General features: G+C 46.1%; 1 protein-coding gene across 4 annotated transcripts in view; it reads right to left on the bottom strand.

The window, feature by feature from the left end:
• Positions 1–9,760: 9,760 nt before the first annotated feature.
• Positions 9,761–20,057, bottom strand: part of MCUR1 (mitochondrial calcium uniporter regulator 1) — a 46,142-nt gene continuing 35,845 nt past the window's right edge. For 2 of the 4 annotated variants that reach the window (XR_007408407.1, XM_049105975.1), the window contains one exon: positions 16,247–16,826. Coding sequence is in view for 2 of the 4 variants with exons in the window: in XM_049105975.1 (XP_048961932.1) it covers positions 16,798–16,826 (29 nt within the window). In the remaining 2 variants the exon portion in view is untranslated. Of the gene's footprint in view, positions 15,752–16,246; positions 16,827–20,057 lie in introns of those variants that run through there. The other 2 variants (XR_007408406.1, XM_049105978.1) reach the window with 2 other exon arrangements.

Here is a 20,057-nt window from a genome sequence, read left to right on the forward strand (position 1 = left end):
TTTTTCTTGCTGGTGTTCACAATGAATGATAACAGTGGCTGGCTTTGGGTTGTGCCTCCTATTCCAGTGATATGCTCAAGCCTCCCCTAATCAGGCCGATCTAAGCCCCGGCTGGCCAAAACAGACTCCAAGCCGAACATCAGGCCGTCGCAACATGCAGTACACTCGTGCTGCCACTGCTGGGATGCCAGCCCCGGTTCTGCTGCTGCTCAGGGCTCCTTTAAGGGGTGGAAGCCGGGAGGAATGCACGCGGGCTGCCAAAACAACATGTGAGCCTGGTGAAGAGGATCCCCAACTGGAAGCACGTGAAGGGGGGCGAGGCAAAACGTAAACAGTGCTCTTTCTTCTTGGCAAAAACAAGAGACAAAAGACACCTCAGAGGAGAAAGAAATGCTATTTTTAGATGTGATAGTTACAGCCATTTTTAGAGGATTTTCCCATCAAACTTAAAATTATGTTGGTTTTTGTTTTTTTGTTTTTTTAAAGTAGAACATTGGAGCCTGGTTCTGTAAAGTAATTGGATGCACATGTACGCATATATACCACTCGCCCATTTAGTTGGCCAGCGGATAGCATGTTGGCTGTGTTATGTGTGTCAGGGATCACAGTGGTTGCCTCTGAGCATTCTTGTTCCTCCTGAAACGCTGCTGGGAAAGGCTGCAGGCTTTTAGGACAGGGTGAGCCCTGTAAGGTTCTGCTCCTTGAGGTTCTCCTTGGCCTTTGTTTACCTGAGTGCCATTCGAAATCAACTTTCTCTCTCGTGTCTAGGAAGAGACCCAATGGAAAGAAGGCCAGGCAACCCCATCAGGTCAAAATCAACTCTCAAAGACACAAGTGGTTGGAAATGCTCCCCATCTGGAAAACTGAACAGCTTATGTTCAAGAGAGGCTTTGTGATGAATTCTTTTGGTTAGCAAATACCCCAATGATCTTGGCTCTGCATCTGAATCTTCAGTTATCAGGTTTGCTTAATTTAAGTTCCACCTGTATTGCATCAGATTGTTGTTGAAAAACACTGCCAATAATTGCTTTTTCATTTGCCAGGCTAGTTGGGAGTGGAAAGGGGGCTGGAACTATGGAATCAGACCTAACTATGATCTACTTCGGTCCCTAAATCCCTGAGTAACAACAGCAGGCAGAGCAGTGAACCTCTCTGATCTACAGTTTCTGCCTCTGCAAAATGGGGGTCATTCTTCCCACCTCATGGAACACCCTGTGGTCTTCAGCCTATTTCTAGCCCGGGGTAGGTGCTCAGAGAAGACAAGTGATGATGGGTTTTGTTAGTTATAGATTCAGAAGCCTACAGAGATTGCACATCCTAGGTCAGCAGCTCTGACCTAATGTCTGCCGGGGCCATGGAAGGGAACAACCAGCAGCAACTCAGAGATTTCAAGATTCAGTGTATATACTGCAGGATGTTGTCCTTCGAAAGCCACAGGAAGAAAAAAATCCACGGGAGACACAAAAGGGCAACTGTTGTATGATTCTACTTATGTGAGGAACTAGGATAGGTGATTGCATAGAGACAGAAAGGAGAATAGAGATTGTCAGGGTCCAGAGATCTTGGGAGTTCTTGCTTAGTGGGTATACGATTACAGGATAGGGTGATGGAAATGTTCTTGAGATGGATGATGGTGATGGTTGCACGACCATGGACTGCACCTAATGCCCCTGAAATGTACATTTAAAAATGGTTAAAATGGTCAATTATGTCTATTTCACCGCAATTTTAAAAATAGGGAAAAAACCCATTGGAATGATGCAAATCAAGATACATCCAGGGGCACCTGGCTGGCTCAGTTATTGGAGCATGATCCCAGGATCATGAGTTCAAGTCCCACGTTGGATGTAGAGATCACTAAATAAATAAAACTTAAAAAAAAAATACATCCAATCGGAGAACACCATATCGCTGTTAGAATGAGGTAGATTTTATTCTACTAACATAAAAAGATGCCCAGTAAAAAAAAAAAGTTGTAATTATATATATATAGCATAACGCCAGTTGTTTTTTCTGCTTCACACTGATTAGCTCATTTTATCTTTGCAACACTGCTATGATGCATGTGTGAACGTCATTACCCCACTTTGCAGATGAGGAAACTAAGCCGCAGAGAGGTGAGGTGGCTTGCCCAAGGACACAGATATTATAAGTGGCAGAGCTAGAGTTTTGACCCAGCTCCAACTATCTGGCTCCCAACATCTGAGTTCTAGACTCTTCTGTATCATCTTCATCTGGGAGCTTTTTAAATACAGGGTCTCTGGCCCCACCCCAGAGCTACTGATCAGATCTGCAAGATACTGCAATCCAGAAAGGATTCTTGCACACCTCGGAGCCCAGAGGACTGCAGCCCAAACCACCAGGCAACGCTTAGTGACTGTTTCATAAGAATAATAAATGTTTACATATGCGTAAACATTTCAAACTTCAGTTGGAATTCTGTGGACTTTTGGTTTTTTTTTTTTTTTAACTGAGCAGTTTATTCTACAAACTAGACCAAAAAAGAAAAATCTGTATTAAATTGGCCATAAACCAGGTTTCATCCTATCTTATCATTAGCTTAAGAGTAGTTTTGTCAATTTAGAAATGTTTTTCTCGGGATCCCTGGGTGGCGCAGCGGTTTGGCGCCTGCCTTGGCCCAGGGCATGATCCTGGAGACTCGGGATCGAATCCCACATCGGGCTCCCGGTGCTTGGAGCCTGCTTCTCCCTCTGCCTGTGTCTCTGCCTCTCTCTCTCCGTGTGACTATCATGAATAAATAAATTTAAAAAAAAGAAAAAAAATTTAGAAATGTTTTTCTCCCAAGACTCCTGCCTACGAACTTCCAAACTCAGTCTTTAGCAACAGAGTAAAACCTTACCAAGTTGAGCTCAATTCTGAATTGCAATATATTCATTTGGAATTTGGTGAAGTCTTTGAGAAATTGAAGAAATTGTTTAGTAAATAAATTGTCAAGCTGGTCACTAGACTTATAAGGGGGCATACTTAACCAACTCAATAAAGCCAGGCCATGTTCTTTTTTTAATTTTAAGGATTTTAGTACATTAATGGTTCCTGATTGCAAATGAGACATCGACTTTCGTTAGGGGTCAAGACTGCTTCTGGATAGACATTCTGGTAGTACTTTAGTTGGTTTGATGTGACTTAATGTGCTAGAATTCGTTTCTCAGAAATGCTTCTATAACTCACGCGTTTTCCAAGTCATGTAAATTCTACGCCCTTTCCATACCCATCCTTGCAGCTGGGCTGATTCATGCAATTTTTATCTTAATTGGGTTTTGAATATAGTATTATGCAGTTAGTGTGAGTTTCATAAAACCCAGCACTAAGAAAGTTTCAACGAACGAACATCTCCATGCCTCAGTTTCTTTACCTGTAAAATGGGCATATTAAGGGTTATAGGCGGGGTCACCGCATGTGGTTGTGCAGATGGAGGGCCTCACAGGGTTAGGGGCACCCATCACAGCCTGCATGGCTGTAGGCCGCTGCTCTGCGGGGAGGGCTCACGAGAGCATATCGCGAGCTATTAGACACGGATCAAGTGAAATTGTGCCCCACTCGGGACACACGCTGTTGATGTGTTCGATGATTTTAACAGAATAGGTCTTGACTCCAGGGATTGTTGCCCTCAAATAAATATTGCCATGAATGACAAGAGACATGAACTTGGAGAGTAAGATGTGCTTTCCTCAATCAAAATCACTGATTGGTACGCAGCTAATAATTCTTCCACTAAAAAAACTTCAGAAAACAGGGGAACCCGGGTGGTTTAGTCAGTTAAGCCTCTGCCTTCAGTTCAGGTCATGATCCCGGGGTCCTGGGATCGAGCCCAGCAGGGAGCCTGCTTCACCATCTCCCCCCGCTTGTGCTCTCTCTCTCTTTAGCTTTCTCTCTCTCAAGTAAATAAATAAAATCTTTAAAAAATTTTTTCAGAAAGCCTACCTATCATACAAGATGGAAGTAAAATTTCTGCCTTCCAGGGGCACACAGCATAGTGACAGACACAGGAGTAAAACTTGCTGGATCAGGGGGAGTCGTTGGGAAGAATCGGGTGCTGGGACCACATGATCTCTCAGTTCCAGCTCTGCCATCATCACCAGCTGTAAGACCTTCCTGCTACCTCAGTTTAACCCCTTTCGAGCTCGGTTTCCTTATCAGCATAGTGGGCAGAATGATAACTTCATCACTGAGCTGTCAGGAGGGTAGCAGGAGACAGGCAAACACTCACCACTGTTTGGGGCACTGGCGAGCCCCCTGGTGACCCCCCAGTGAGCCACTTGCTTGCTTGCCTGCTTATGATCTTACCAGCAGCATCATTGTCATTCCAGAGGCAATTGTCTCCTCCTTCCACTCCACCTGCTGCTTCCCCCCCACCCTCCCAAGCCTACGTCTTTCCAGAGGGCACTCATTCCCACCACTCTGGTGTCCATCCATTGATTTCTCCTGCCTGGCCTTTTCTCTCCAGCATCTGCTCTAAACCCTTGAGTAGAACCCAATACAAAGCTCACCTCCTGGAACCAAGAATGGCCAAGAGAGAGATGGAAGTCCATTTAGATTCCTTACCACCAGGGATGCCTGGGTGGCCCAGCAGTTGAGCATCTGCCTTCAGCTCAGGGCCTGATCCCAGGATCCTGGGATCCAGGCCTGCATTGGACTCTGGAGGGAGTCTACTTCTCCCTCTGCCTCTGTCTCTGCTCCTCTCTGTGTGTCTCTCGTGAATAAATAAAATCTTAAAAAAAAAATTCCTTACCAACAGCTAGCCTTCACTCCTATCCTGTAGAATAAAAAAGAAACGACAATGGTTTTGTCCTCATGATGTAAAATGTGGTTTCATCTTTATAATGTCCTCACTATGTAAATATCCTCAAGTAAAAAAAAATGTGTCCTGGGTTTTTCTTTGTTTCATGTTTAGCTATTTCTTGCATCTAACCTTTAAAGTAGAAACACTAATGGTTGCCCCACTTAGTAAGCTTTAAACATGGAATTTGTAAAAATCATTGCTTATTTGTTCATTAAAGGAGTCTAGTGAACACCAGCTACACCTTAGATGCAAAAAGCAGACACAAGGGGCACCTGGGTGGCTCAGTGGTTGTGTCTGCCTTTGGCTCAGGTTCGTGATCCCAGGGTTCTGGGATCGAGCTCCCTGTGGGGAGCCTGCTTCTCCCTCTGCCTATGTCTCTGCTTCTCTCTCATGGATAAATAAATAAAATCTTAAAAAATAAATGCAGACACAAAAAGAAATAAGGTACAGATTGATCATCCAGGAATGTATAGCCTTGTAAGAAAAACACAAGGGATGACAGTTACGTAGCAGGTGCTAGGTTCTGCGGCAGAAATAAGCTCCGGATGCTAAGGGGTGTTTGCCCGGCCCCACAGGCAGGAGCTTAAGGCCTGCCAGCTTTCCCAGGAACTATGAAAGTGTTTGAGTCCTGGAAAAAAAAGTGTCATGTCCAAAATATGGAAAGAAAATGACAATATCAAATACATATGTAACTGAATGTCTATAAAAAGTACCATATGTCAACTGCACCCAAATTATTTATAAAAAGTAATTCCATCTGACGACAATTTGTAAGCTAGGATTTCTCTCTTTCCATTGCCTCTCCCCCAGTTTATGGGGTTTACAGGCAATCTCTGGGGCTTCTTGTCCTGTGGCAGCCTGACTCCAGTCTTCCCATGGCCCTCCCCTTGCCGCTCTGTATCCAAATTTCCCCCTTTCCATAAGGACATCAGTCCTCTTGGCTTAGGGACCCACTTCACGGCAGTATGGCCTTGCCCTAATTTAGCTCATTACATCTGCAGGGCTCTATTTCCAAATAAGGCCCCGTTTGGAGGTACCTGAAGTTAGGACCTCAGCATTTGAATTCTGACGGACACAATTCAGCCCAGAAGAGTGGGCAAAGTAGTCCTGGGAGGAAGGCCAGAGAGACACATGCAAAGTCCCTGCAGAGACTAGAGAGCACAGGGCCATGCAGGGAAGAGAACCAAGAAGAGCCTGAGGTGGGGCACCTGGGCGGCTCAGTGGTTGAGCATCTGCCTTTGGCTCAGGTTGTGATCCTGGGGTCCTGGGATCAAGTCCCACATGGGGCTCCCTGCAGGGAGCCTGCTTCTCCCTCTGCCTGTGTCTCTGCCTCTCATGAATAAACTAAAAAAAAAAATCTTAAAAAGAAAAGGAGTTGTTTTCTTTCCATGTATGTGCTCTGCCTTCATTTGGAAGCCAGTTTCCCTCATGGTGGCAAAAAGGTTGCAGCAGTTCCAAGCTTCACATAAGCACCTCCATGGTATCTGGAAGCAGGGATATGCTCGTGTTCCCTATGTCTCAGCAAACGTATTCAGGTTCAATACCAATTGGACTGACCCTGAACTCCTAGGGCCAGAGGAACAGCAAGTGCATATTGGCTTGGGCCTATATACTCTAAATAAACCACTATGGCAAGGAGTTTTACTTAGATCCATCAGGGGGGTCCCTGGGTGGCTCAGTGGTTGAGTGTCTGCCTTCGGCCCAGGGCTTGATCCTGGAGACCCGGGATCGAGTCCCATGTCGGGCTCCCTGCATGGAGCCTGCTTCTCCCTCTGCCTGTGTCTCTCCCTCTCTCTCTCTTTCTCTGTGTCTCTCATTAAAAATAAATAAAATAGAAGAGATCTATCAGGGTGCCCCTGGAGCTGGGAGTGGGGTCCATTGCCTGCAAATCACTGGCAGCTGTCACATGATAGAGGAGGGGTGGAATGTTTGTTGTGGAAACAGTACTAATGACAATACACATTCACATCATTTAAATTTTCTACCAATTCTGTAGACACCAAAGTATCCAATACTTTGGTAATTTTAAAATACAAGAATAGGGACGCCTGGGTAGCTCAGTGGTTGAGCATCTGCTTCGGTTCAGGGCGTGATCCTGAAGTCCCAGGATCGAGTCCCACATCAGGCTCCCTGCATGGAGCCTGCTTCTCCCTCTGCCTATGTCTCTGCCTTTCTCTCTGTGTCTCTCATGACTAAATAAATAAAATCTTTGAAAAGATAAATAAATAAAATAAAATACAAGAATAGACTCTTTTTTCATTAAAATACATCACAAGTGATTTAAAAAAAAGATCATTTATTTGAGAGAAAGAGCCTGAGCAGGGGGAGGGGAAGAAGGAGAGAGGGAGGGAGAGAGAGGGAGAGAGGAGAGCATGAGTGGGGAGAGGGGTACAGGGAGAGGAGGAGAGAGCATCTCAAGCAGACTCCCTGTTGAACGTTGAGACCAAAGCGGGGCTCAATCTCATGACCCTGAGATCATGACCTGAGCCAAAATCAAGAGAACCAACAGACCCACCCAGGCACCCCTGCAAATGATTGTTTTTATAAATATTGTGATTCCTTTCTCAAGTTCAAATCACAAAGCTGAACTTCCTGCATCAAAGGGTCATCTAAGAGATGTGATGCAGGGTGTTGTAGCTAGAGGGACCAGTACTGGACTGGGAATTGGCAGCCCCGGCTCACGTTCTAGCTCAGTCAGCAACAGTAAACTCTCAGGAGAGACACAGACCAGCTCTGGGCTCAATTTCCTCATCAGCAAGTGATGGCATTGGGATAGATAGATGCAGATAGAAGATCCCTTCTTCTTCAACTATTCCTCTCTGTTTATAAGATATTCCTATCTGTCTGTCCATCCATCCATCCATCCATTCATCCATCCATCCATTTATGGCTTTTTTTGGGTAAAAACACTAAATATGTAAGATAAAAATAGTCTAATAATACAAAAAGCTACACAGTGAACAAGTTCCTTCCCCCCCAAGCCTGGCCCCCAGCTTCTGCTGTGTGCCCCACCCTGGCCACTCTTAACAATCTATCCTATAGGCATGTAACCTCCCCCTGCCTCACTTATACAAGTAGTGACATGCCACACCTGCACCCTGCAGTCTGCTTTTCATAAAACCATCTATAAACGGACCTCCTGGGTCAGAAGATACGTGCGTTTTCTATTTTGATGGATATGTTCCTACACTATCCACCAAAAGAGGATGATGCTTATTTCTCCAATATGTCATCAATGCCTTATGCTATTACTTTTTCATTTTTGTTATTGTACAGGATCAAAAAACCACATCTCGTTGTGGTTTTGCTTTGCCTTTCTTTCATCCTGTTTGAGGTTGAGAATGTTAATATGCATAAAAAACATGGACAGTTGTTATTTTGTAAGTCAGCTGTACAGGCACCTCGCCCATCTTGTGCACCTACCAGTTTTCTTGGAAGGCAGAAAATGCGGCATCCTCAACCCTCCTCTCCTGGGACGATGGCACTTAGTGGCCATTGCATTAGGCCGCGGAGTTACAGGTGGGTGTCAGAGTGGGGGCAGTGGGCCAAATGGCCCAGGAGAGACCCACAGAGTGTGGGAGGGGACCACATAGACCGAAAGCATGGCTTTTATGTCAGAAGGGGTTTAAACATCAACAAACAAAGAACAAAAGAATGTGTGAGAGGGACCTTATGGCCTCCTAGACCTAAAGTATTGCCTGTCTGGGTTTTTGCAGAAAACGTTTGCAGGTCCTGGAAGGGATAAGGAGAAAAAAGAGGAGGCTGGGAGGTAGGAGGCTGGGGGAAGGAGGGGACTCAGACACACGGTAGCTCAGAAGGGAAGAGTCCCCAGTTCTCTTAGCTGGAGGGCTTCGTGGTGTCAACATTCAGCCAAGAGTTCAGGAAGGATGATTTAAGAGTGTTCTGGAATCAGCAATGAGGAAGTGGGTTACTATGACCTTTGTAGAACAGGTTTGGGGGAGTGTTGATGGGCAGGTTTTTGAATCACAAGAAAGAAAAAAAAAAAACAGTGACGGAAGGGCCCAGGGTTGGGGTGGGGGTGGGGTGGGGATAGAGGGAGGGAGAGAGAAAGAAATAAGGAGGGAGGGAGAGGCCTGGACACAAAACACAAGTGCTTAGCAAAAGTGAGTTGGAACAAAGAAAAAGTGGCATGACTTCTTTAAGACAAACAATAATTATTATATAATATTATATAATTATAATTATTATGGACACAAATACTGTTCACTTCTTTAAAGCACACCTTAGGTCTGTCTGACGTAAACTGTAGATGGTCCTTCTCCAATCTCTCACTCTTTAGGGAAGCAAATCCCTGATGCACATAACAAGAGTGTCAGCCCCCTGGTGGGACCGTCCTTGGGTGTGAGCCAGTCCTGCCCTGACACGTTTCAATGCGATCCTCAAAGAGGAAAAGAGACACAACCAGGACACATGGTGAACGGTGCAAGAGCCACAACTCCGGCTTCTAATCTCCGCTCCTTTTCTGTCTGATGGCTGCCATGCCTTCCTCCTTTGAGAGCCCCAGCAGCGTCTAACATCCAGCTAGCATCAGTAGATCCTCCGTAAATTTTTCCAAATTTTATAGATTCATTTCCAGACATTGTAGTTTATTGTTTCCCAACCTTCTATTTGGAATACCTTCTTCCATTTTTGGAAAATTAGCATCAGTGAGATAGAATTTTTTGTTTATGTATTTATTCATTGGCGGGGAGGGAGAATGATGCGGGTGGGGGGGGTGGGTAGGGAAGAGCAGAGGAAGAGAGACAAGCAGACTCCTCACTGAGTGTGGAGCCCAATGCGGGGCTCAATCTCATGACCCTGAAATCATGATCTGGCTGAAACCAAGAGTCAGATGCTTAACCCATTGAGCCACCCAGGTGCCCCAGAGGTAGAATTTTTTTTATTTTTTTAGAATTTTTTTATTGTGCTAAAATATACACAATGCAAAAATGACCATTGCAACCATTTTCAAGTGTACCATTCTATACCATTATGTACGCTCTCATTGTTGCATAAAAGTTTACACGAAAAATTTAAAATTTACACATAACCTGAACTTTTTCATTATCCCCAACTGAAACGTTGCACCCATTGTACAATAAGTCCCTATTTCCCAAGTTGAGGTACAGTTTGTAGACAGTAAAATCCCCATGTTAAATGTACATTGTGTTGGATGTTGACAAATGTATACTCTTGGGTAGTCACCCCCTAATCAAAATATAGAATATTTCTGTCACCACAAAATGTTCCCTCCTGGCTCTTTGCTGTTGGTCCCCAAACTGCCTCTTGTGCTTTGCTCAAAGCATGTACTTTTGCAGTCCTGCAGATTAAAGAACCACACCTCATTGTGGTTTTACTTTGTCTTTTGTGTCTGTGTGTGTGTGTATGTATGAGGTTTAGAATGTTTCTGTCATTACAGGTTTTTTTCTGCTTTTCTAGGATTTCATAAGAATGGGATCAAACAGTATATACTCTTGGGCATTTGGCTTCTTTCACTGAGTGTAATGTTTCTGAAATTCACCCATGTAGCAGTAGTTTGTTCCTTTTTATTGCCAAGAAGTGTTCTAGTATATGAATCTACCAAAGTTTGTTTATCTGTTCACTTGCTGACAGAGATTTTGGGTATTTTCAATTTTCTTTTATTTTGCTATTATGAAGAAAGCTTCTAAAACACTCACGTACCAGTCTTTGCGTGGACACATATTTTCAATTCTGTTGGGTAAAAACCAAGAGTAGAATTGCTGGGTCATATGGTTAGTGTAAGTTTGGGAGAAATTGCCAAACTGTTTTCCAGTGTGGTTGTACCATTTTGTTTTTCACTGCATTGCATGAGAGTTCTGTTGCTCTACGTCCTTGCGGACACTTGGTGGTGGTGTCAGTTTTTACAATTTTAGCCATTCCAGTGGATGTGTAGTGGTGTGCAGTGGCTTTGGTTTGCATTTGTCTGATAAATAAAAATGTGGACCATTATTCACATGCTCGTTGGTCAATTGTATATCTCATTTTGTGAAGTGTTTGTTTAAATCTTTTGTCCATTAAAAAAATTGGATGCTTGTCTTATTATTTATAAGAGTTTTTTAAATATATCTGTATACAAGTCCTTTGTCAAACATATATGAATATTAGAAGTTTAAATTTGTCTAATTTTCCTCCACAGAGGCAAAGGTGGGACTTCTTTTTTTTAAAGATTTATTTATTTATTTATTGAGAAAGAGAGTCTGTGTGCACGTGTGCATGGGGGGTGATGCAGAGGGAGAGAGAGAATCTCAAGCAGACTCTCCACTGAGCACAGAACACAACATGAAGCTTGATCACACAACCCCAAGATCATGACCCCAAGACCATGACCTGAGCCAAAACCAGGAGTCAAATTGCTCAAACGACTGAACCACACAGGCATCCCAAGGGTGGGACTTCTTAATTCCCCAGTAAAGCAAGGGCATCCTCACCAGGTTTTACACCTGTGGGTGGCATTGCTCTCAAAGAGTAAACAAAGGATGGCTTGGAGGCAGTTGGCTTTTTTGAGCACTACACCTAAAGTGGTAACAAGCAATGGCTTGTGGTCTTGGTGGGTAAAGGCAATCTATGGCTCCCTGGCATTCCAGAAAGCAGCCGCAAGAATCCATAACCCAAAGCCATGGAGGGTATCTGGTGAGTAGGGTCTGAGGCGTTTAAGCCACGTTTGTCTTTGGGAGAAGGAAAACATAATAGAAGTGGAGTGGACCTCGGGAAGGTGGGTGCCCTGGCTTAGCTGCTGCATAGGGAACTCTAATGAAGGTCTGTGACCTGTGTCTTGTCCTGATTAGAATGAGGGAAAGCAAAGAGCATTGATGGTGCAAAGAGCTTTGGAAGGTGTCACCCTAACCTCTGGTGTCCTCATGTTCTCTCTCTCTTCCCCTTTCCAGTTGAATATTTGAAATCATCCGTGATGTGGGACCTCATGGAGTCCTCTCACATGTTCGTTGTCTGCTGGTGCTTTATCAGAACCTCGTCAAAACACAGTGCCTAAAATCCTATCCAGGAAGTTCTCCAGGCAGCAGTGGGAAGTCTCAGGGGTGACCTCTACACACAGTGATTCCAGTGATTATCTGGAATATTTATCTGCAGGAAAATCTTTGGTCAGGAGACTGGAGTTTCCTTAGAACATGACTAACAAGCAGGAGGGTATCTTTGCCAGCACTGGTAGGGTGCTGCTGAAATGCTCTGTCCCATAAAACTGACCTCCCGTGGGCAGCTGGAGCCAGAGAGGAGCAGCTGGAGATGCAGAGTGTGAAGACTGCTTGTCAGGGGCTTGCTCTGACCCCAAGGGGAACCAGGAAATCAGAGCTCGGATGAATGAGAGAAGAACCATGGTGGGTGGCAGATGCACAAAAATCAAGCAAGAAAGGAGAAGCCAGGAGACCACATCTGCTCTACAAAGAAATAAAAGGAAGTTGCGGGGAGGGGAGTCAGGAAAATTTCATCAGGTCTCAGATGGGACCTCAAGGATGAGTAACAGTCAGCTAGGGATGGAGGGGAGGGCCAAGGAGTTCAAGCAGAGGGACCAGATGTCAAAGGTCCCTAGGTGGCCTGCTCTTCCTGGAGATGTCACTTCCACGGTGACACCCTACAGCCTTGGAGCTCCAAGCACAGGGTGGGCACCTTGTCCTTAGCGTGAGCTGGGGCTGTTACCCGACTTGCTCTGCAGCCATTCTCTGGTGGGAATGTGTCCTGTCCCCCTGCCCCGTGCTGCTATCCAGGGTCCTGTTCACATTAGAGGCTGGCCCTTTAATTTTTAAAGCCCTCCCTAAAGCCTTGTGGCTCCTGATGGTATCTATCTCCCTTGGGTCCTGCGGACAACTGGCCTCCTGGTCCCAAATTCCTGTTTTCTTGCTTCCTTGCCAGGCTTGGCCAGCCTCATTCGGTGACATCTGGAAAATAACTTTCTTGCGCCATGTTTTAGCTTTTAAAAACTACATGTGATTCCATAATCTCATAGTCATATTGTGATGGCCTCAGTTTTTTTTTTTTTGTTTAAGATCTTTTGAAGAAAATATTATATAATGATATTTAGTTTCATTCTAGGTGTAGCCAAGAATGCAAAGTGCAATTATAGGTGCACCCAGTTCTTGGAAAAACTGATACATGGAAATTCTCATAACATGGTTATATTCTGAGAGGATTTTTCACATTAAAAAAACCACTGATGGTTTCCTCTAAATAATTTCCCCAGTGCAGTTAAAAGAAGATCAAGTTTTCAAAAAAAAAAAAATTCAATCCATATTCAACTTCTCAGCATCCGTAGGAGGATAGTCGTTGTATGAAAGGAGGCACATCTGATGCTCTGTTCTCCTTCCCACCGCTCAGCACACCAGGACTTGCATGGCCTCCTCTTCCCGAAACCCTGCAATCTCCAGCCTTCAGCTGGTCCCCTGTGCGCTCACCCAGGGACTCCGCCCAGCACAGACTCTGGAGCTGGAGCTGTCCCTGGGAGACCTAAAGCTCACCTCCCTTCTCTTGATCCCAAACACACTCCAGCCACTGACCCATTTCTCTCTCCTCTTTCCAACAGAACTCTTCAGAAAGTTGTCTGTACCCATCGTCTCCACTTCCTCTCCCAGTATCCTTTTTTTTTTTTTTTTTTTTTAGATTTTATTTATTTATTCGTGAGAGACACACAGAAAGAGGCAGAGACATAGGCAGAAGGAGAAGTAGGCTCCCTGTGGGGAGCCCAATGTGGGACTTGATCCCAGGATCCCGGGATCCCAGGATCCCAGAATCCCAGGATCAATATCTGAGCCAAAGGCAGACGCTCAGCCACTGAACCGCCCAGGTGCCCCTTCCCCCGTTATCCTTGAACACAATCTCATCAGGCTTTCACCTAACCACCCCTCCGAAACCACTCTTGTCCAGGTCACTTGCCAGGTCCAATGGGCACTGCTCTTCCTCCTCTTACTTGACCATTCACCAGCTGACTGTGCTTCTCTGTGGAACCCCTTCCTTCCTTGGCCTCTGGACCCCACTCCCCCATGCTTCTCCTGCAGTCTCACTCGTCTCTCTTCACTGTGTCCTCATCTCCCCAATGCCCAGCCATTGGACTATTCTGGGGCTTAGTCCTCAGACTTCTTCTCTCCTCCTGTCTTCACTCCCTAAGTGGTATCTGCAGTCACGTGGCTTCTAAAGCTTCCAAATTCATGTTTCAGTTGGGACCTCTCCTCTGAACTCCAGATTCACACAAGCCTTCCACTTCCCCTCTTGTTCATCTCCAGTCTATTCCACTGAGCTGCTAGAGTGACCAGGTTAAAGCATACATTAGAGTTTGTCATTCTTTTCTCAAGATCTTCAATGGTGCCCCACCTCATGTGGACTGAAAGCCCGGTCTTCATGAAGGTCACCGAGGTCTGTAAGGACCTGGCCCCTGGGTGTTTCTCTAAGCTTTTGTCACTGCTTTCTCACTTTGCTCCCATCTCTGGCATGCAGTAGGTCACTGGGCTGGTGGACAGCCCTTGGGCGCTAGGGATGGCCTCCGGGCAGGAGAGTTGCCTCCCCCAACAGCCCACCCCGGGCCTTTTCCCATGGCAGCCACTGCTGAATGACATGGGGTGCAAGGGCTCAGCCCCCTCCCCTGCATGGGACAGTCCTGGAGGGTCATCCATCTTCAATACTCCCCACGGGAGACCGCTCACCTTCCACATGGTCTTCCTCCTCTCCCCCCCTTCCCTCCCACAAGTTGATACCAAGAGTACTCCCTAATAAACACCCCGGGGCACCAAGACGCTGCTTCCTGGGGGAACCCGACCTGGGAAACTGATCTCTTTGCTCCTTCTTGAACCACCTGCCAGGTACCCTTTGCCTCAGGGTTTTTGCAATTGCTCTTCCTTCTCCCCGCAGAGCTCTTCTCCTATATATTCCACAGCTCACTGCCTTGCTTCCTTCACATCTCTTCCAAACATCCTGTAGGGAGTGGCCCTTCCTGATTAAAAGAGCCGGCACCGCCAGCACCAATTCCACCCCTCCTATTATCCCTTAGACACAGTTGAATGAGTGGTCACCCCAGCACTCCTCTGCAACTGCTCTCGTGGAGGAGCCTCACTGGGCTGCAGGGTTTTCTACAGTCTTTATCATCATGTGACACATATTTCTTTGTGGATTTCTCCCATTGGACTCTAGGTCCGTAAGGATAGGGACTTCATCTATTTTGTTCACTGTTCTTCCCCTGGCTCCTGTCCAGGCTGGTGCTGGACCTGCTCTGACCTGATGCTAATCATTGGCCGTTGTTATATCCTCTGTGACAAAGTTCTGCCTTGTGGGTTTCCATCTTGATTCCTTTGATCCCTTTGACTCTGAGTCAATGTCTTCCCATGGCTCCCACTGTCTCCTCCATGACTTAGGGTCCGCTTTATTATCTCCTCTTGAGTCTTTCTAGAGGTATGACTAGAGTCCAGTTCCTATCTATCTGCTGTTCGATTACCGGGAAGCCTACATCTCACTCTCCAGATGCCCCTGTGTTGTGGAATACAGGAACCTCCACCCCGCAATCCAAATCCCTATTCTCATCCACATTCCACCTGGGGTCTGGGCAGCCTCCCTGAAAGCCTTGTCCAAACTAAATCTGCAGCATCAGAGAGGGCACTGAAAGGTGGTGTTACCTCTGCAGGGAAGGAAGTTCACATTGAGGCCAGAAGGGCCGGGGTGCACATCCCCGCTCTGTTCCTCACAGTGGGGCACCCTTGCCCTAGTCCCTCATTTCTCTGTGCTTTCACTTACCCCCCTTGGAAAGCACCCTTTATGACATCAGCCTTGCAGAGCGGCTGTCAGCAACACACGAAGACATGAAAGAAAATGTCTGGCACATCTCTGGCAGTCAGCAAACTTCTCCCGACTGCACTGAGACCATCTGCAACATCTGGCCCATTGCATTCAGTAGGGTAGCACTATGTCCTCAGGAGGCAACTTTGAGTCCAGGTGGCTCTGTGTGCAAAAAAATATATATATATGTATATGTAGTATTTTTTTTGGGAAAACATTAGCATTCTGTGAAGGGTCATGATAATTCCAAACATGTTGGAACAATACAACAGTACCCTGTGCCACTCAGTTACACTGTCAGCCAAGTCCACCAGGTCCAGGCATTTATCTCATGCACAGGAAAGCTTGGCTTTACCTCTGAAAGGCAGCCTTTACTGAACAGGTAGCACTAAGGCTTACTGAACACTATCCTTGCTTTTGCCAGATTTAATGGAAACATTTATACTAAACCTTGCCAAATTCACAGAAGCTTTTCTAGTTCCCATTATTTTGCTACTCAAAAGGAAGGGAGTACTCTCCTCGGCGGTAGGGTGTGGTATATTTAACAGAGTGCTGAAAGCAAGTTCAACGCAAGTGACCAATGTTGGCAGATTGCACAACTCTCAAGTTATTTTTGCGGTGGGCAGTGTTTTTCTTTTTTATTCTATTTTCTTCCCTCTCGAGCTGGCTAATGATTTCCAATGAATAGACTCTGTCTGGTACAATCCAGCTAGCTTGCATTGCATATGCAAAGTCAATGAGGAGGGGCTGTGTGGACACTCATTATTTTAATGGACCCCTGGTACAGTGAAGATGGAAGAGGAAATGTTGGGGTGTTCACTCATAATTCGTACTCTTGGTTTGGAAGCAGGTCATCAGCTGAGCAAAAAGCAGGTAAAAATATGCAATAAGGTTATCGCAATTTCTGAAGTCTGAGCCATCATCTCTTAAGGAATCAAAACATGTGTAGACACATCATGAAAGCTTTTGATACTCTTCTATGTGGCCAGGTACAGAGCTTCCCTGTCTGCCTCTTGTGCTTTCTCTGTGTTACTTCCAGGCAGCATGTGTTTAAAGTCATTATTGATCACCACAGAATCTGACAGACATGGTATCCTCTCAACGTACTGTATCCATTGCAATGGCTGGAGGTGAAGAGTGTCCTTGAGAACATGGTGTGCGTCCAAGAAGGCAGTCAGATTCCTGTTTCATATTCAACCCAAGATGGTTCAAAGATTCCCAGTTTCCTCCTGGGGAGCTGAGTGCAAAAGTCAAGGGCGAATGTTTTCCAAGACAAGCTTTAGCATTTAAACTTCTGTTTTCATTTTTTTTTTAAGAGGGTGGGGTGGGGCAGAGGGAGAGGGAGAATGTTAAGCAGACTCCACACCCAAGCGTGGAGTCTCACACAGGCTCGATCTCACGACCCTGAGACGATGATCTGAGCCCAAATCAAGTCAGACACTTAACTGACTGAGCCACCAGGTGCCTCTCCAGTTTTGATTTTTTAAAAATTTCACATGCTCATGTTAAAAAAAAAAAAAAATTAGGGCAGCCCCGGTGGCGCAGCGGTTTAGCGCCGCCTGCAGCCCAGGGCGTGATCCTGGAGACCCTGGATCGAGTCCCACGTCAGGCTCTTTGCATGGAGCCTGCTTCTCCCTCTGCCTGTGTCTCTGCCTCTCTCTCTCTCTGCATCTCTATGAATAAACAAATAAAAAATCTTAAAAAAAAATTAAAGACCACACCGTGAAGAGTAAGCCTCCCTCAGCACACTGACCCTGGGAGGCAACTACTGTTACCATCTCTTTGTAGGTTCTTCCCAACAGCGTCTACGCATAGAAGAGGAGCTTTGATTTTTGAAATGCATTTTTATATGTTCGGCTAACGTGGTTTGTAAGATCTCTTTTCCAAATAACTCTCCATGGTAACATAACTTTGGAACATGCACAACAACACACGCTCACACGGACATACACATAGACACACACACCAGTCGTCTTCTACAGCATAAAATGGAGGGGAAGTGATGCAACAGAGTGACTAGTAGGTATATTCCAGTAAACCGCGGTGGGGAGTGGATTCTCAGATGGTTCCAGACAGCTTTTTGTACAGAAATAGCCCGGTGAGAACACCCAGCCTACTCAGACAGCAGAACAAATCCCAGGAACTTGCCTTTGTGCAACCTTCCCCTTCAAGCTCAAGTCTAAACACATCAGAGCTTGGCAGGGCTGCTCGGGTACATTGGCCGACAGACAGACACTCCAGTTTCTCAGGCTGTCCATGCTTTTCCCTCCGAACCAGTAGATTTCTAGATCGGATTGCGTCAGCTCCTCCCCCGCTGCCAAGACGCAGAAGCTGAACACCCCTTAAGTTTCTCTCCATCATGCAGTTGATTAAAAACCCAACTCGCTCCCACTCAGGAGGAAAGGGAAAAACACCAGCAAGCACAACGCTAAAACATATGTGTGCATGTTTGGCAGAAACGAGAAAAATCCTTCTGTCTAGGCCTCTCTGAAACTAGGTCATGCACGGTATCGCTCAAATTGGGAAGGTGTATTTGGCTTCAGGACAGAGGTGGCTGGACGAGAGCGATACGGGGTAACTTGATAAGCTGCCATTCTAGAGACTTTCCATACCTGACATGTGAGTGGAGACACTGGAGCTTTTACCTCAGTACTGATACAGAATAAAAGAGCTGTCATAATTTTGAGTAATGTCAGCCAATCTACAGGAACCTGAGTAAAATCTCTCATCAAAAGCCAACACTCTAAAATAGGAACCATATGGAAGCCAATAGGAAAGGAGCATTGCCCTTGTGCAGTGGATAGAACTCGGGAGCACAGGCCTTCCTCCTCATTAAGGAAATAGTGACCTGGGTGTCTGGTTTTGGGAACACTGGAAAGATCACATTCCGCAGAAATACTGCCTCACCTGCTGGCTACTGCCTGAAAAATCCTTTCTGAGTTGAGAAAGCCTTGAGGTCCTCAACAGCAGAGAAAGCGTAATAAGCAAAATGCCCTGAACAGAACAGTGATCATCATAATGCTCATTTCCTGAACTGACTTATGGTAGAGGCTCACATTCATACTCAGGACTTTACATGAATGATCTCCTTTAATCCCTGTGGTAGCCGGTCCCCAGGATGACCCCTCTGTGACCTGGCCTCTACATATATATGCCCGTGTGTGGTGCCCCTCCCTGGAATCTGGCCTGGCTCTGTGACTCACATGTAACCAGTAGAATGGGGCGGAAGGGAGACTGTGTGGCCTCCAAGCCTAGATCAGGAGAAGCCTTACAGCTCCTGCCTTGGTCTCTTGGAATGGTCATTCTGGGGGACAATTGCCATATGAGAAATCCAATGTTCCTGGACCTGCTACGTTGTGAGAAAACCCAAGCAAGTCATGTGGAGCCGCTGAGCAGAGAAAAGATGCTGGTGAGCCCTTGGCTCTTCCTGCCATCCCACCTCGGGTACCAGACACGTGAAGGAAGAAGCCAGTTTGATGTCAACTCAACGTGGTCTTCAGATGACTTGGCCCCCAACTGGCAGCTGATTACAACTGTACCTGAGACCCTAAAGTGAAAATTGCCCAGATGAGTCCACTCAATCCATAGAACCATTAGAACTCCTAATAAATTGGTGTGTTATACCACTAAGTTTTGGAATGTTTTGTTATCCAGCGAGAGATGACCGAAACATTTACTCTCCAAGACTCTGAAAATCACAGTGACCTCTCCAACACCCATTTCACCCCTTCCTTGCAGTGTAGTCTCAGGAACCGTTCCCTGATCCGGTCCCTGGGGGTCTCAGGGTACCCCTCATTAGACTACGCTAGCAGTTTTCAAAGTGGGATCCAGCGGCTTCAATGTCATCTCAGAACTTGTGAGAAAGGCAAATTCTCAGGGCATCTGGGTGGCTCAGTGGTTGAGCGGCTGCCTTTGGCGCAGGTTGTGATCCTGGGGGTCCTGGGATCGAGTCCTGCATCGGGCTCCCCGCAGGGAGCCTACTTCTCCCTCTCCCTGTGTCTTTGCCTCTCTCTCTGTGTCTCTTATGAATGAATAAATAAAATCTTGAAAAAAAAAAAAAAGGACTGAGACCTGAGTCAATCACCACCTGGCATTCCCTTGGGGTCAGTCATTAGTCTGTGGTCCACGGGGTGGTGCCCTCTGTCCTGGCGACAGCCAGTCTGTGAAAGGAGCTGGCCTTAAGGTATGGCTGACATCGAGGATGGAAGGCAGGGATGCAGACAGAACCTGGTCCCTGGCAGCAGGGTTCACTCAGCCTGTGGCACCTTGGAACTTTCAATCAGGGCAGGGGTCCATCAGTTCCTTTATTGCTTAAACCCACACGAGTTGGCTTTTCGGTTACTTGTAGCTGAAAGTGCACTGCCTGGCACAGTGAGGGTCATGATCTTTTACGTGGGAGAGGTTAGCCGATTTGCAGTAGCTTAGACCCCTAGGAAGCAGAAAAGCTAGGGTTTGAACCCAGCCCACC

Source organism: Canis lupus, chromosome 35 (assembly GCF_003254725.2).
Source record: "Canis lupus dingo isolate Sandy chromosome 35, ASM325472v2, whole genome shotgun sequence".
Lineage (NCBI taxonomy): Eukaryota > Metazoa > Chordata > Mammalia > Carnivora > Canidae > Canis > Canis lupus.